The sequence below is a fragment of the Saimiri boliviensis genome, chromosome 21 (genome assembly GCF_048565385.1).
Source record: "Saimiri boliviensis isolate mSaiBol1 chromosome 21, mSaiBol1.pri, whole genome shotgun sequence".
NCBI lineage: Eukaryota > Metazoa > Chordata > Mammalia > Primates > Cebidae > Saimiri > Saimiri boliviensis.
The window spans coordinates 17,319,462-17,336,184 of NC_133469.1; the positions used below are offsets into that span (position 1 = coordinate 17,319,462).

General features: G+C 45.5%; 1 protein-coding gene across 4 annotated transcripts in view; it reads left to right on the plus strand.

Moving 5' to 3' along the window:
- Window positions 1-16,723, plus strand: part of LARGE1 (LARGE xylosyl- and glucuronyltransferase 1) — a 616,984-nt gene that overhangs the window by 461,999 nt on the left and 138,262 nt on the right. For all 4 annotated transcript variants that reach the window (XM_074390818.1, XM_039463163.2, XM_074390817.1 and 1 more), the window contains one exon: window positions 2,564-2,668. In XM_074390818.1, coding sequence (XP_074246919.1) covers window positions 2,564-2,668 — 105 coding nt within the window. The remainder of the gene's footprint in view (window positions 1-2,563; window positions 2,669-16,723) is intronic.

Below are 16,723 nucleotides of genomic sequence, written 5' to 3' on the forward strand. Positions count from 1 at the left end.
GAGAGACAGAGGTTGTGGTGAGCCGAGATGGCACTGTTTTTACTCCAGACTGGGTGAGAGAGTGAGACTCCATCTCAAAAAAAAAAAAAAAAAAAAAAAAAGATAAAGAAAAATACCAGTAGGAAGTACTAAATAGTGATGTCTTCTGTCGAATATGGGAGTGAAGATAAAGTAATAGTTCAAACCTGGGATTATTCATAAAAGGCCTCATGCCGGATATGGGCCTTGGAAGGACTGTAGGTGGGGATTGACAGAGGGGCAAAGGTGATGTCTGCCAATGGAGAGCTCTATGATCAAGGTAAAAATTAGATCACAGTAAAAAAAAAAAAAAAATCTGTATTTTTGTTTCACAGGAATAAAGTGTAGCTCATAGAGTATTTGTCTGAAGAAGTAAACAGAGGCAAAATAAAATGTATGGGATGCCACAATATGAAATTTGGACTTTCAGGTATCTGAAGATGATCTTACCTCAAATTTAGATGGGCACCCTAAATATAGTAAAAGATCATTCCTGGATGAGCACAGTGGCTCACACCTGTAATCCCAGCAATTTGGGAGGCCAAGGTAGGCAGATCACAAGGTCAAGAGATCGAGACCACCCTGGCCAACGTGGTGAAACCCTCTCTCTACTAAAAATACAAAAATTAGCTAGGTGTGGTGGTGTATACTTGTAGTCCCAGATACTGGGGAGGCTGAGGCAGGAGAATCACATAAACCTGGGAGACAGAGGTTGTAATGAGCCAAGATCATGGCACTGTACTCCAGCCTGGCAAGAGAGTGAGACTCCATCCTCCCCCACCCCGCAAAAAAAAAAAAAGAGTGTCATTCCCCTTTGTCAGTTCTGAGTCTGTGTCATCCCCTATCATTCCAAAAACAAAACAAAACAAAAATCCCTTGTGATACCTGCTTCGGGTCTTAGTAATTGCGTATCATCCCTCTCCCCCAACAATGACATTTCCCCTTGGCGTCCCATCCTCATTGTGAGGTTATTAAATGAGGTCTCTAACTGGGTCATAGCATCAGGACAGGACACACACCTTTCCAAACTAAGGGCACCCTGCCTTTCAGATCTAGTTGTTCTGCACAAATGTCCTAAGACTGTTGCACATGTATTTGATTGACTTACACTTCCTGAATTGGCGATATGCTTTTCTGAGGAATTCTACTTTAGATGTGATCATATACAAAGACAAAGTGGGTGGTAGTGTTTTTCCCATGCCTCTAATTTATGTATTTGTGCCGGGGTGATGATTTAGATAGGAGCTTAATAAAATGGATCAAATAAATTACACCAAATCCACACACCATCATTTCAGAGAGCTGTCATCATGCCAGGGAGGTTCTTTATCACCCAGCATGGCGTTCTGGGAGAACCACTGTGTTTTCTTAAGTGCTGCTGGGCTTTTGTTTGATTAGAAAGGTCTTTTATTTCTCAGATTGGCCAACAATAAAAGAGTTTAAATGCAAAAGGTATCGGTTAGCTGTGGAAGAGAGGAATTGTTAGTTGCATGACTTTTGCAAGTTATTTAAACTTTCTAAACCTCAATTTCCGTTTCTACAAAATGTGGTTTTATAATTCCTACCTCAAATATTTGTTGTAAGGATAAGCAATAACACATGGAGACAGTGGAAGGGATCTTCGTTTCAGGCAAGTGTAGATGTCTATCCTAGCTCCGTATTCAGCAGTGCAAATCACTGGTCCTTCATGAGCCTGTTTCCTCGCCTGTGAAGTGGTATTGGTAATGACTGCAAAAGCAGACCTTCTCCAGGTGGCGTGATGGAGTTGTCTAAAGGTGGATCTGATATGAAGTCCCAGAGACATATGCCTATGAGACTGACTACAAGGCTAACTTGCCTAAGTTGCTAAGATGCAGCAGAGACCGAGGCCAACATCAAAGCCAGTTCTGGGGACAGAGGAGCAATTGTTGTCTAGACAGCACTCTTATATTGAGATGATACTGACATGATGCTTGTTGACACAAGATAAATATGTTTTAGAAGAAGCAGTGAGCATGAGAATAAAGAGCCTGTGAGGTGGACACAGGGTGGCTCTTCTCTGTGGGCTCTCGTCCCAGTAAACAAGGGTAATCCCTCCTCCCTGATGTAAGAAAACAATCTCAGTCCATGCCCAGGAAAACCAGTAAATTAATGTACAGCTGGAAATACCAGAATGGGAATGCTTGAGATATAGTATGCCTGTCAGTAAATATGTGTTCCCTGAGTTAGGAAAGAAATGCAGGCATACATGAATGAAGGAATGAATGGTTTTGGATTCCAGCTTTATCAGATTCGCTAGGTGACCTGGGGCAAATCACTTAACTGTTCTGGGCTTTCATTTCTTCTCTATAAAATGGAAATAATAAAAACGGCTGCCTAGTGGTGAAAATTAAATATGTTAATGCAAGTTAAGCTTTTAGGTCAGAGCCTGACCCTTTATAAAACCTCTCAGTGAGTGAGTACTGTTGTCGTGATGATTTGCCATTAACGTTCTGTGTTCAGCGGTCCCTGATCCAGACGACTTGGCATCTCCTTTGAAGGTGTTTGTGTTCTCTGTACTTTACAGGTCAGCAGGTCCTGGGCTTGGTGGAGAACCAGAGTGACTGGTACCTTGGAAACCTGTGGAAAAACCACCGCCCTTGGCCAGCCCTTGGAAGAGGCTACAACACAGGTAAGTCCTCAGGGTGGTGTGAGCAGAGTTGCAAAAGGTAATGTCAGGGGTCACTGCTTCTTCCTTGGGAAAGGAGATTGCAAAAGCTTAGGGGGAGGCCACCTGATTGCTTGAATCCGGCAGTAGCTGGTACGTGGGCAGTTGGCATTCTAGTTCCTTCTTGGTGCTTTAGCCACAGGCAGAGTAGCAGCCGGGCCGTGGCAGTCCTTGGCGTCTCACCAGAAAGCCCCTCTCCTGACCTCTAATCCAGATCCTGTCTTCCTCAGTATGACCTGTAGGTTCCTGGATCTGTTAATACGGACCAGAGATCATTCTGGAGTAACAACCCCAACGTTTTGGTTTCTTAACACAACTGATATGTATTTTGCCAGTCACATTCCATGTCCACTTTAGGTCTTCAGAGATCTGTGTCCACTGTAGGTACTCAAGATTCATCTCCAGGCACACTTCCACGTATGTGGCGGGGAAGTAGCAGAAGTCGTATTATCTCTTGAAGTTTTTGTTTAGAAGCGACACAATTTCTTATTTCATTAGCTAAGCGCGTTGTGAGGCCCTGCCTGCCTTTGGTGTGTGGGCGAGTGCAGTCTACCACGTGCTGGGCAGGAGAAAATGCAGAAATATTTGATAATCAGCAGTTTTGAGTACCACAGACCTCTAACCATGTGTCTGAAATAAAATCCATTATTTAGCCCCAAACTTCTTAGTAGTAACGCTTTAGTTTCTTTCTCTGTTGCTGGTGTCGTTCGTTCAGCCATCAACCCTTCTTGTTCGCCAGCTCTCTTGAGTGCTTCCTGTGTACGAGGCCCTATACTGGCTGTAGCAGACACAGCCGCTCACCTCATGGAGTGTATAAGCACTGAAACTGGAGCAGCCTCTTCCTTCTGAGGCTCAGTTCCCTTCAGTATCTGTCTTTGAAATGCTTCTGGATCCTTCTGCCTCTCTCCTCCAACGTCATTGCCACTGCTGTGGTGTCCCGTTCTCAAAGGATGCAGACTCCTGATCTTTAGCAGGACTGGAATGTGGAACTCAGGGAGCGGCAGGGTGGGTGAGACCAAGAAGAGCTGGGACTTGGCATCTGAGACGGGTTGGAGCAGGTGTCTGGGTCTGGGAACAGGACCACCTAAAAGTGATAGGTGAAGCCTGCCCTGGAGGCTGAGGCCAGTCTGTAGTGGGATGAGCCAAAGAGATACCAAAGCTCTGAGAGCTGATGGTCAGACTCCAGCAAAGTCAAATACAAATACAGGGTTCCAGAGAACAAAGGAGAAAGGGGACGTGAGTCAAGCTTCCAGAGGTGAGAGTTCACAGACGGGGTCAGAGTGAAGGCGGTCAAGGCCGGAGGAGGACAAGGAAAGTGCAGCATCAGTGTCCAGAGGTGGCAGGCAGCCAGGGAGCCCTGTATCGAAGGCCTTCCTAGGAGACGGGGACATTCCTTAGCTAACATTTGCCTGAATATGAGATACGTCTTGTTCTGTGTAATTTTTTTTTTTCCTGTAATGCCTACCAGCCATACAGAGGTTGCAGTTGAAGAATGTCAACCACCAGTTTTTCACAGACCCCAACGCCCCACCCTGGAGTCTCCCGTCTGTGTTGGGCATTAACCCTTTCGTTGCTGGACGATGGGGAGGTCTGAGGAGTTCCTGAGAGGGTCCAGGTAGGGGAAAGGCAGCCGAGGGCATCAGAGCAGTGGTTCTATTACCAGGTCAGGAAGTATTTCTATCTTTCAATAATGGGTAAGGCAGCGCCTCTACGTATCAGCTGAGTATTAGCCAAGCGCCATGTTAGGTGCTTTATGGGTGTCAGACTCCTTTGATCCTCACACTAACCCCATGAGGCAGGTGACATGCTTACTTCTATTCTGTATCAGAGGAAACTGAAGGTTGGAGCATTGAAGGCTGCAACCCTGAAATGTCAAGGAGCCTGCGGTGTTAACTACCAATCGTCCTTCCTTGAACTATAATGGCCTCAGAATTAAACACTTTTCAGTAGTGGAGAATCCTGGGCTTTGCCCTTCGAGAGTCTGCTTGACTAGGTCTGTGAAGAGATGGGATTCCAGGAAGCCTCTAGTATGTTTCTGGGGCAGAATGTCCAAACGCCTTCTCTGATGAAACTTGGCACTCTGTTTCCCGTCCCAGCAAGCTCTTCCAGGCACTGTTTTCTCAGTGCATTTGATACCGGGCCCTCCATGAGCCCACAGCGGGCCCGGGATGAAGGCTGCACGTGCTTTCCTCTGGCAAGTGAGTAGTCATCCCGTGGTGATCTTTTGTGCCTGGATTTTCAGACGCATTCCCTCCAAGCCTTCATAGAGGTGGAGGCACCCATGTTTCTGGGTGGGAGAAGGGAAGTCTCAGGGAAACCCCAGTGTGTACATTTAGTTTCTGTCTTCCAAAATATATAATAGAAAATGTCACATAGAGATATACTGCAGCGCCTCAAGGATGCCGCATCAAGATCACAGTTACCTGCGTAAAACAAAAACCGCTGGTCATCAATCCGAGTTTGCAGGGAAAAGAAAAATGTAGCACACTGGGGAATTTATTGTGACCAAAATGGCATGTCTCCCCCCGCCCATCCCTATTTAAAGAATGTAGCGTCAGGAGACACAGGAGCACGTAAACCACCTCCAGTTCCCCCTGTATATGCCGAGGCAGCGAGTTACTTTCCTCGCTGGTAGTGAAAGGGCAGAGCAGGAGGGGGAAAGCCCTGTTGAAGTGATGTGTCCATTTAAATAAGTCAGTGACACTGAGTGATTGTTATTAAAGGATTTATGCAGCATCAAAATGCATTAGCTTTCACGATGGGGATTTGTTACTTTAAAGCCAAGGATTGCACCACACAGTGAATGAGTGATCCAGACCTGTAGATTCTCATGGAAACTGAGGACGCCGCTGGAGAGAACTGGCCACCCGAAATCCCAGCACATCTGAAGCCTCCAAAAAGGGTATCTCCAGCAGAGCTCCCTGTCGTAAGCCTTCAGCCTGCTGTTAGGAACCCGGGCACATCTGGGTCAGAGCTGCAGTATGTCCGTCTAGTGTCCGTATGCTCTTGGCCAAGTCGCTTCACTCCTTGAAACTTTCAGTTCTCTCCCTTTTTAAGATAGGACAATAACAAACCCAGTATGTTAGGCTTAGCGATACATGGAGGGTCTGGTATCAAATGCACAAAGTTAATGTTGTAACTTGTTTAATGAGCCTAGCGTGATTAAGGGCATAACATTAGAACTTAGTAAATCTTAGCCTTTCTCCTCTTGCGCATTTTTCTGCCACTTGCTCTATCAGGGAATGAGATGTATCCCGTTGAAAAAGGAGGTCATGTGTTTGAACAGGGTTTGCTAAGGTCTCCCAAGCCTTCTGGTCAGAAAGAACGAGTAAGTATTTTACTTTCCTCATGTGTAATCCAGCTACCTAGGAGTTTTTTCTTATAACTCTTTACTATCTGAAAAAAATTAGCTTTTTGTATTACGTTAAGAACAAAATGACTGTTCAGTTCGCATATCAGCTTCCTCGCTGTGTTTGACTTTGAAAATCCCCAGAAAAAGCACATGAGATGTTTAAGTTGAAAGCTCTACCTTCAAGACCTGACTTTGTCACTCTTAAATTCTGTGCCTTTTGGAAAGCTTACCCAAGCTCAGGGAGCCTTGAGCTTCTTACCTACGAACTGGGGACCTCAGAACCTACCGGGAGGTTCCATTGTGGTGGTGCAGCCATGTGTGTCTGATAAACCAAAGTACTTGAGGAAGTTGGTTGTGATTTTTTATTTATCCTTCTGACCGTAACCCAACTGAAAAACTCTTTTCAGGTAATTCAGATTCATCTGCAGACATCAAATGCGGCCACGTTCACTTACACATTCATTCATTCACTCACTCCACAATGCGTCCTACCAGGCACCATAGCATGCGTGGTCTTTGTTAATTCCTTGAATTCTCTTATAAACTAGACTTTTCCCCTTACAAGAGGCAGTCAGGTTTTCCTGTCCTCTTTGTTTGCTTTTCCTTCCCAGTCTGCTTTTACAAAGCCTCCACAGCCCCAGAAGATTAGAGAACGTCTTTCCACCATCTCCCACTTACCTCCTTCCCTTCTTACTAGAGCTGTTCCCAGCTTAATTCCAGAAGCTACTGAGCCACAGCAGCTTTGGATAACCAGGCAGATCCTAGCACAGAGCTCTTGCCCATAACTGTTCAAGTGGAATTACGGGCATCTTGCACAGAGATGGGTCATTTTCCAGCCACTCTGCCCAGGCATCATCTCCGAGATGCAAGAAGCTGTCATTCACCCAGCATTCCGCTGTTAGCAGGACTTTAGAAAACAGCAACAACAAAAATACACCTAGGATTTTGACAGCCTCATTAAAATTGAACTCTCTCCAGTTCCGAAGCTGATGGATGACTATCTTAAAGACAAACAGCAGCAAAGAAAAGGGGAAGGAAGGCCGAACATAGCAGGGGATTTGAGAAGGCAGGTCGGGAGAAAGGAGACGGCATGTTCGCAGACAGCTTTGTATGCAACAGATCCCAAAGGTGACTCAAGCACAAGGTGTGTCCTCCCCAGGTTGAAGGGCGTAACACTAGCCAGAGAATGTGCTTTTTAAGACAATGTAAAAATAAAATGTATCGTGTTCCATTCAGTCCCTAAATTAGGGCAGAGACCGGCAGATGGAGACCTGGCTCTTTAGGGAGGGAGGAAGAGTTTCTCTAGGAATCCTTCTCTGCAGGACAACAAAATTGAAACACCTAAGGACTGGCTCACCTCTGAGGTTGGAGCAAACTCGGTGATAAGGGAAGGGACAGCGATGGGCGGTAAAGTCAGCCACCACGGACAATTCTGTGACAGGGATTCAAAAGTAGAAAACATTTGACAGTTTGCCAAAGAACTGTTATACAAATAGCTTTCGTGGGATAAATAGAAATATGCAACCGAGGCCGATCTTACCTTTGCCTCTGACGTCCAGCCTTCTGGGACGCTGGGTAAGTTCCTTCATTTCTCTGCACCTTAGCTGTTTCTGCTGTCAGGAACTAAGCTCTCTTCATATTCTCAAAGAATACCTGATTGGGTGATTTCTGTCTGTAATAATTGTATCCAGAGAAACTATATTTAAGTATAATTTATTAATTCATTACATACTACTGAATACCTATTATACTGGCAAGGGTAGAGTGGAAAACTGTTCCGTTTTTTTTTAAAGGGTAATACGAAGAACCTTCCTTCAAAAAGTTTATAGTCTAATAGAGAAGCATTTGCACATCTGCGATTAGGGTTAGTATGACTTGAGCCTCTTCCATGATTGAGATCCATAATTGAATGTCAGCCCTGCAGTAATAACCCCTGGACTAGCGTTTTCTAGACTAATTCCAAAAGTTATTAAAAGGGATGTGAATATGTGTTTTGAAATTGTGAACAGAGGCCGGGCACAGGCTCACTCCTGTAATCCAAGCACTTTGGGAGGCCGAGGCGGGTTGATCATGAGGTCAGGAGATCAAGACCATCCTGGCTAACACAGTGAAACCCTTTCTCTACTAAAAATTTAAAAAAATCAAAATAAAAAATTAGCTGGGCATGGTGGCATGTGCCTGTAGTCCCAGTCACTCAGAAGACTGAGGCAGGAGAATTGCTTGAACCTGGGAGGTGGAGATTGCAGTGAGCTGAGATCATGCCACTGCACTCCAGCCTGGGCCATAGAGCGAGACTTTTTCTCAAAAATAAAAAGAAATAAAAAGTAAATTGTGAACAGATAAGATTAAGAAATCTGCATACTGTATCTGCCCTTTGGAGATTCATACTTGCATAATAGAGATCCTGTAAAGTCTGGAAGTAAAGAAAACTATTACACCGAGAAGCATCTCTCAGTTTTACTTGCTCTTAGAGCAATGGCAACAAACGGGGAACAAACTGCCTGCAGATGGAGTTAGTAGAATAATCCCATTGAAACGTGTGCTATTTTAAGAACAGTCCTCTGACAACAGGCTCAGTAGAAATGTGTACTCCCTAGTTTCTTTCGTACTGTGGGTTCTGATTCATCTTTCTGCTGCAAGGCTGTAGACACTGTCTTAGGTGCTATAAGAGATGTCCCATAGACCGGGTGGCTTAACTACAAACACTTGTCACAGTTCTGGAGCCTGGGAAGTCTAAGATCAAGGCACGCAGCCATTCTTGTGTCTGGTGAGGACTTTCTTGTTTGCACATGGGCACCTTGTTCTTGTATCCTGACATGGCATTGAGCAGGGAAAGGAAATATTCTGTCTTACGTCTCTTCTTACAAGGCCGTTTATCACATTAATAAAGTGTCCACCTTCATGACCTTAATTACTTCCTAAAGGCCCCACCTTCAATTGCCGTCTCATTAGGAATGAGGATTTTACCCTATTTTATGTTCGAGATAGGCCCTTGCTGTCAATTAGGCTGGAGTACAGTGGCGCAGTCACAGTTCACTGCAGCCTCTGCCTCCCAGGCTCAAGCAGACCTCGCAGGCTCAAGCGATCCTCTCACCTCAGCCTCCAGAGTAGCTTGGATTACAGCTGTGCACCACCACCTGGGACTCATTTTCTTAGTTTTTATATAGACAGTGTCCCACTGTGTTGACCAGGCTGGTCTCGAACCCTGAGCTTAAGTGAGCCTCCCCCTTCCATTGCCCAAAGTGCTGGGATTACAAGTGTGATCCTAATGCCTGGACAGGATTAGGATTTTCATGTGTGAATTTGGGGGAGATACGACGTCAGTCCATTGCGGGTACCATGTCATTGCACCTTTTTATTCAATGTGCTGTGTGTCACTGCATAACCGAAGTGAGCATGCCTCCGAAACCTTCCATCCAGATGTAGGAATTCTGTGAGCGATGGCTTCCAGACCTTTTCCCGCCCTGATTGGTCAACCACTTTTGGATAGCTCTACGTTTTCTCTTCGGAAGTGACACTTTGACCTGAGTGATATGCAGTGACCATTATCAAATAATTGAAGGTTCATGCTTCTACCTGAAAATATGCCTGTTTAAAATGCCAACTTGGGGGCTCTGCCCCAGAGCAAGTGAATTTGAATGTCTAGAGATGAGGCTGGGTGACTGTTCTTTTAAACATCCTCCCTACTTGATTCTGATGGTTACTTAAGTTTGAGAACCAGGTTGTATACCTCCGATGATGTACTTTTACTGCCATGTTGCTCTTCAAGCTCAAATTGAACTTGAGTTCCACTGAGAAGCTCCAGGAATTACTTTTCAGCCAAATGCTCCCCTTTCTGTACTTCTATAGTACCCTTATTGAGTCTAACGCACAGATTTTATATTGGTCTGGTAAGTTTTATCTTCATTCTTTTCATCATTTTATTAGACTTCATTTTAGGGTCATCCAAAAAAACATTGAACTTGTCTTCTGTTTCTTCACCCAGTGTCCTTGCCCCTAAATGTTTTGAATGCCTCTTTTATAACCCTGGAGTAAAATTCAAGTATCACATCTATATTATATTGCCTACAACTTTATTTTTTTAAAAAATTGATATCGTGTCCTGGCTATAATATACAGAAGAAATAAAAGGAAATTATTATAAAACAATACTTACTTCAATGTGTAATGGTCAGGCTCGGCTATAGTAGCTGACCTAATAAAAAGGTCAGATCCTTCTGTGCCTGTATTCAGGAGACAGCTGTCTTCATTGTGACGGCTACAAATGCCGAATGGTACTGATACGTTACCAGCACCTCCACATTTCATGAGTGGGGTTTGCCATCTGTGGTACATCTTTCCAAAGAGTGAACAACTCTTGGTAAAGTATCAGATGACAGGAAATGCCATCTTCCCTTGACTTGTATTCCAAGTTTAGTGACTATTCAAACCATGCAAAAACAAAACAAAACAAAACAAGATTTTAAAAAATATTCCGTAAGTTTTAGTTCCATGCTCAAATATTGATAGGGTTTGGATCTGTTTCCCTGCCCAAATCTCATGTTGAATTGTAATCCCCAGTGTTGGAGGTGGGGGCTCGTGGGAAGTGACTGGTTAATGGGGATGGATTTCTTATGAATGGTTTACCACCATCACGTTGGTGCTGTTCTCATGACAGGGAGTTCTCGCGAGATCTGGTTGTTTAAAAGTGTGTAGCCCTTCCCAGCTCGTTCTGTCTCCTGCTGCTGCTCCAGCCATGTGTGGTGGCTGCTCTCCCTTTGCCTTCTGCCATGATTGGAAGCTTCCTGAGACATTCCCAGAAACTGAGCAGATGCCAGCACCATACCTCCTGTAAAGCCTGCAGAACTATAAACCAGTGAAACATCTTTTCTTTATAAATCACCCAATCTTGGTTATTTCTTTGTAGTAATGTGAGAACAGACTAACACAGATACTTAACAATCATGTATAATTATAAACATGAATGGCCAGCTGGACCCACAGGTTACGTGGGTGCATTCTTCATTGTGCTGGACACTCCTGGACAGGGACACTGCCCTCTTTGAAAGTCGTAAATTGGAGGTGTTCCTGATGTTCATCAGGCTGGCTCAGTGCAAAGCCATGCTGTGTTTATTATCTTGCCTGAGGTTGGCAGCAAAAATTAAGATAATGCTCCTTGCTCACCGGGAGTAGTCAGCCAGCCAAAAGCCTGCTTAGCAAAACTGCCATGGGCTACTCTGTCCACTTAACCTTTATCGAAATTCAGTGATCCGACCAAAGCTTACTCACTTTGTACCCTGAACCAGAATCTTATTTGGCCAAAGATCTTCCTTCTGGATTCACAGAGAATAAGCCTACTCCCTCTTACACCTGCTTTCCCCCAGAAATCTAGTGGAAAGAAAGCAGACAACGCCCCCTTGTCTTGCCTTCTGTAGTCCCAGAGCCCCGGTTTCCTCACGAATCCCTGTATGTCACTTAGTCTCTGTGAACTGATTTGTTCATATATGAATTGGGGATGGTTGAGTACTATAGAAAGGATTGTTGTGAACAGTAAATGAGATAATAGAGTACGTTTAATGTGATGAGACAAGGTTTAGCACATAGTAAATGCTCAGTAAATATAGAGTAGTTGCCTTGTTTTTTGAGAGGCAAACTGATGGGCTGCAGTATGTCTGGCGTCTTGCCTTATTGGTCAGCCTGAGATCCTAAAGCTCGTATTTCATTTTTGCTATTAAAAGACTGTATTGCTTATATTCTGGAGTTGAACACTCGGTCCAAGTCCCAGTTCCACCTGTTACTAGCTTTCTTATTCTGGGGAATTAACCTCCTTATATCAGGATAATAAGAATTCATATTTCACATGGGTTGCCTTCAAAAGAAAAGGAGATAATGTTTTTAAAGTTTCTGGGACAGTGTCTGAGTCAATAAATGTTAGATATTAGTATTTTCCCTTTCATGTATTTTTTATTATTTATTTATTTTTTCGAAGATGGAGGCTCTCTCCTTTGCCTAAGCTGGAAGTGCAATGGTGCAATCTTGGCTCACTGCATTCTCTGCCTCACAGGTTCAAGTGACTTTCCTGCCTCAGCCTCCCAAGTACCTGGGACTACAGGCGTGCGCAACCATGCCTGGCTAATTTTTTGCATTTTTGGTACAGACGGAGTATCACCGTGTTGGCCTGGCTAGTCTCGAACTGTTGACCTCAGGTGATTCACTGGCCTCAGCCTCCCAAATTGCTGAGGTTACAAGCATGAGCCACCATGCCCAGCCTTCGCTTTCCTTTAATACTTAAAGTATGCAAACGGCAAAAGAGGATTGCAGCTCCTCTGTGTCTTTTGATAGTAACTCCATCTTTTGCCCACGTAAGGTATTTGGGGCTCAGCATTCTCCCGGGGCTGACCATCCATGTGTTCGTTCACTTGTTGGACAGAAATTCAACATGTACCTAGCACATGCAATGTGCCAACCTCCTCTGTAGGCCATGGGGATGCCACAGTGAACAAGACCAATGGTAGCCCTGTTTACAGGGAGGTTACTGGTTATTGTGGGAGAAACTATCTTCCTTCTTTGCTTTTTTTGATTTTGTTTCCTCCAAATGTTTCCCTCATTGGCTCCACTCCAGCCACTCTGACTTCCTTGCTGGTCTCTGGCTTCCTTGCCAGTCTTTGAACACACGTATTTAAGTCTGAGCCTTTCAGCTCCAAATTGCAGCCTTTATGCTATCCCCTTTTCTACCTTATTCTTCTCCAGCACATTAATTACCATCTGACCTACTACCCTTTTGCTCATTTTCTTTTAATTTCCCTGCCTCTTTCCATGAGGATGTAAGTTCCTCAAAGGTAGTAATTTTTTCTGTGCATTTCATTGCTGTCTACCATACCACCTTGAATGTGCCCGATGTCGTTTGAATTTCACTGCTTTGTCCCCCGTACCTGGAATCGTGCCTGGCCTGTATTAGGCACTAAGTATTTGTTGTTGAATAAAATAAATAATTTTGGAAGATAAGTGTTTGAAAGACAGTGAGATCGCGCAGTTTTTCTCATGGGAGTTTGTGGGAAATTTTACAACCCAAGGAATACTGGCGAAGTCTAGAGACGTTTTTCTTGTCACAGCGGGGAGGTTCTACTGGCACTTAGTGAGTAGAGGCCAGGAATGTTGCTAGTACACAAGACAGTTCCCCATAACAAAGATTCATTTGGGCCAGGTGCAGAGGCTCGTGACTGTAATCTCAGCCCTTTGGGAGGCTAAAGTGGGTGGATCACTTGAGGTCAGGAGTTCGAGACCAGCCTAGCCAAGAGAGTGAAACTCCATCTCTATTAAAAATAGAAAAATTAGCCGAGCATGGTTGTGGGTGTCTGTAATCCCAGCTACTGGAAGGCTGAGGCACCAGAACCACTTGAACCCAGGAGGCGGAGGTTGCAATGAGCTGAGATCCGCCACTGCACTCCAGCCTGGGCTGTAGAGTGGGACTGTCTCAAACCACAGCAACAACAACGAAAAAAGATGCTTGTGGCGGCGAATGTCAGTAGTGGAACCCTGACAGAAAAGCATGTTTTGAGGGACTTGGATTCTTCTAGAAAGGACTGTTCCTTTGGGTAGAGTCTCTGAGCAGGTAACATTTGAGCTAAGACCTGAAGGAAGTTGACACTTGAGCTAAGACCTCAGTGGCAGCGGTGCTGAGAGCTAGAGTGAGCATCCCAGATGGAGAGAACAGTGCATGCGAAGGCTGCTGAGCAGGCAGGCACCTGGTGGTCGCGTTTCCCTCTCATGATCCTGGCCCTCATCATTCTTGGCCCTGCACACTCTGCTGTTGTCACCTCTATCTAGTAATGCTTGAATGAGTGATAGGGTCAGGCTCCTATCAGGTCTCCACCCAGATCTCATCTTGAATTGTAATCCCCATGTGTCAAAGGAGGAACCTGATGGGAGGTGATTGGGTTATGGGGGTGGTTCCCCTATGCTGTTCTTCTGATAGTGAGTTCTCAGGAGATCTGGTGTTTCTACAAGTGGTGGTTTTTCCTACGCTGGCACTTCATTTCTCTCTCACCTGCCACCGTGCAAGACGTGCCTGCTTCCCCTTTCACCATGATTGTAAGTTTCCTGAGGCCTGCCCAGCCATATGGAACTGCAACTGCTTGTCAATTAAACCTCTTTCCTTTATAAATTACCCAGTCTCAGTGATCCGACTGAGAGTTTCAGTGTCTTTTTAGCAGGGTGTATTTATACACCCTGCTGAATACAGTGGGATTCTCCAAGTGTTCAGACCCCGAGTGCTCTCCCTCCATGCCCTCTGGACTCTCTGACTCATACTAACACACTTTGGGACCATGACGTGGTCCTGTTGATCTGCCTGTGCCCCAGGGTTCCTGAAGATCACCAGCAACCCAGAGCGAATGATGGCAAAATGCAGCCTCCTAGGATGGGAGCCTGCCTGAGCTGGCTTTGTCCAATTGTTCATCTCCTTGGCTCCTCCTCTTCCCTGCTCACTCCGGCCACCACCCCTCCAGCCACTCTGGACCGATCTTCTGTTTGCTCTCTGGCTTATCCCGTTACTTCCTCATTCCTTGGATCAGGTGTCATCTCCTTACACTGGGCTTCTCTAGCCGTTTTATTCAAAGCAGCAGCCTTCATCCCTTCACTCTGATTTACATTTCTTCTTTGAACTTTCCATCCCATGTTAGAGAATATGTTTTTGATTACTTGGCTGCTGTTCATCGTGGTAGGTAGAATCCCCCACCCCCACCCCAATATCCAGGCTCTAAGCCCTGGAATCTGTGGACGTGTTCTGTCCCATGGCAAAAGACACTGTAGCCATAATGATGGGCTTCAAAATAGGGAGATTATCTTGGATTATCTTGTGGGCTGACTCTAATCACATGAGCCTATAAAAGCGGAGCATTTCCTCCAGCTAGATGTAGAAGAGAGATGGTCAAAGGGGAAGTCAGAGAAACTTAAAGTAGGAGAAGGACTCAGCCTGCCATTGCTGGTTTGAAATGGAGACAGCTATAGGGCGAGGAGTTGCAGGTGGTCTTTAGATGCTGAGAGAAGCTCTCATTTGATTGAGAAAGGGCGTGGGGACCTCAGTCCTACACCCGAGTGGAACTGAATTCCGCCGACAACGTGGATGAGCTTGGGAGTGGTTTCTCCCCAAGAGCCTCAGGTAAGAGCCCTGGATGGCTGCACCTTGACTTTGGCCTTGTGAGACTCTAAGCAGAGGACTCACCTGAGCCCCCACGATTTCTCACCTACAGAACTGTGAAATAATAAGTGTATGGATTTTAAGTCACGAAAGTAATTTGTTAACGGTTGCAATCGAAAGCTAATATCCCTGTCCTTCCCCACAAGAGTGGAAGCTCCATGAGGGTAAGATCTTGTTTTCTTTGTTCCTTTGTCCCTTATCTGGTGCATGAAAAGCTCTAAATAAATATTTGTCTACTGAATAAATGAATTCTACCCTCCCACCTGCATTTCTCACCAGAGGGGAGGGAACACACTGGTGACTGGAAATAGAGGAGGGGCTTGGAAAGCCACTGGTGGGAAACATTCCATATTCTTAGGTCCTGCCAGTTGCAGGGCCGAGGAATTCAGTAGGCAGGTGTCCAGCAGGTACTGGGTTCTTGGCATCATGATTGGCATTAGGAGTGGAAATCAAAAATAAAATGGGTATCTCTTTGTACCACCATTGCCTCCCCCACCCCCCCCAAAAAAACACAAAACACTAGATGATCCACATAGAACCACAGATTAGACGAATAAGGACAGTGAAATGCAGTGTGGCTTGCACTATGATGGACGGATCTGTACGTAATTCTGAGAGCTAGGGTGGAGGCCCACACAGGTGGGTGGAGAAGAGCTTCAAAGTGGGTAGAACTGGAGGCAACGGATGGTGGTATGAAATTTATGAGCAGCCGGCCTCCAGCCCAGCTTGGGAGGTGTGCAAATCCTGGTGTGGTCAGAGCAGCGCACACAGTGGCTTTTTAGTTTTATTGAAGGAGCAGCTTGTAGGGTATGTGCCCACTTTAGGAGGAGCAGGGAGGAGCTCAAGCTCTGGCTGGCTGATGACTAGCTGAACGGCCTTGGGCAAATCCCTTTGTCAAGCTTTGGGTTTTTATGGTCTGACTTTTCTCACCTAGAAGACTGGAGTGTCTGTATAGACTCACAGAATTGGCAGAAAAATTGCATGAATGGGAAATGCCCAGGACTCACGGTACAGCCACAGAGCGTGGGACAGGAGGCTCCTGCAGGATCGGGGCTGGGAGTCAGGGAGGTCTAAGGTCTGAATGCTAACCAGGCAGTTCCACCTTATCCAGCAAGCTGGAAGATTCCTAATACAGTTTCCTGCCTGGCCCTCGGCAGACACCGCCCTCACCCATGATCTTCTTTCCTCTTGATTGTCTCCATTTATGTCTTGACCCTGAGCCAAGCATTCATCTCTCAGGGCTGTGGCTGCAGCCTGTTTAAACATATGCCAAAGCTCCCATCCACAGGCCCAGGGCAGTGAAGTCACCACATTGCCTTCAGCCTCACTGCATTCTCTGAAGTACCCTAGCAAGGCAGCCAAGCCGGAGCCCCCTCCTATGAGACTTGGTGGGGGCTCTAATTAAACTGAGCAGCTAGAGAGTTTTCCCAGCTGCATCCTGAAAAGACGGCAAGATTTCCCATTGCTGGCCCTCCTGAGCAAACACAGC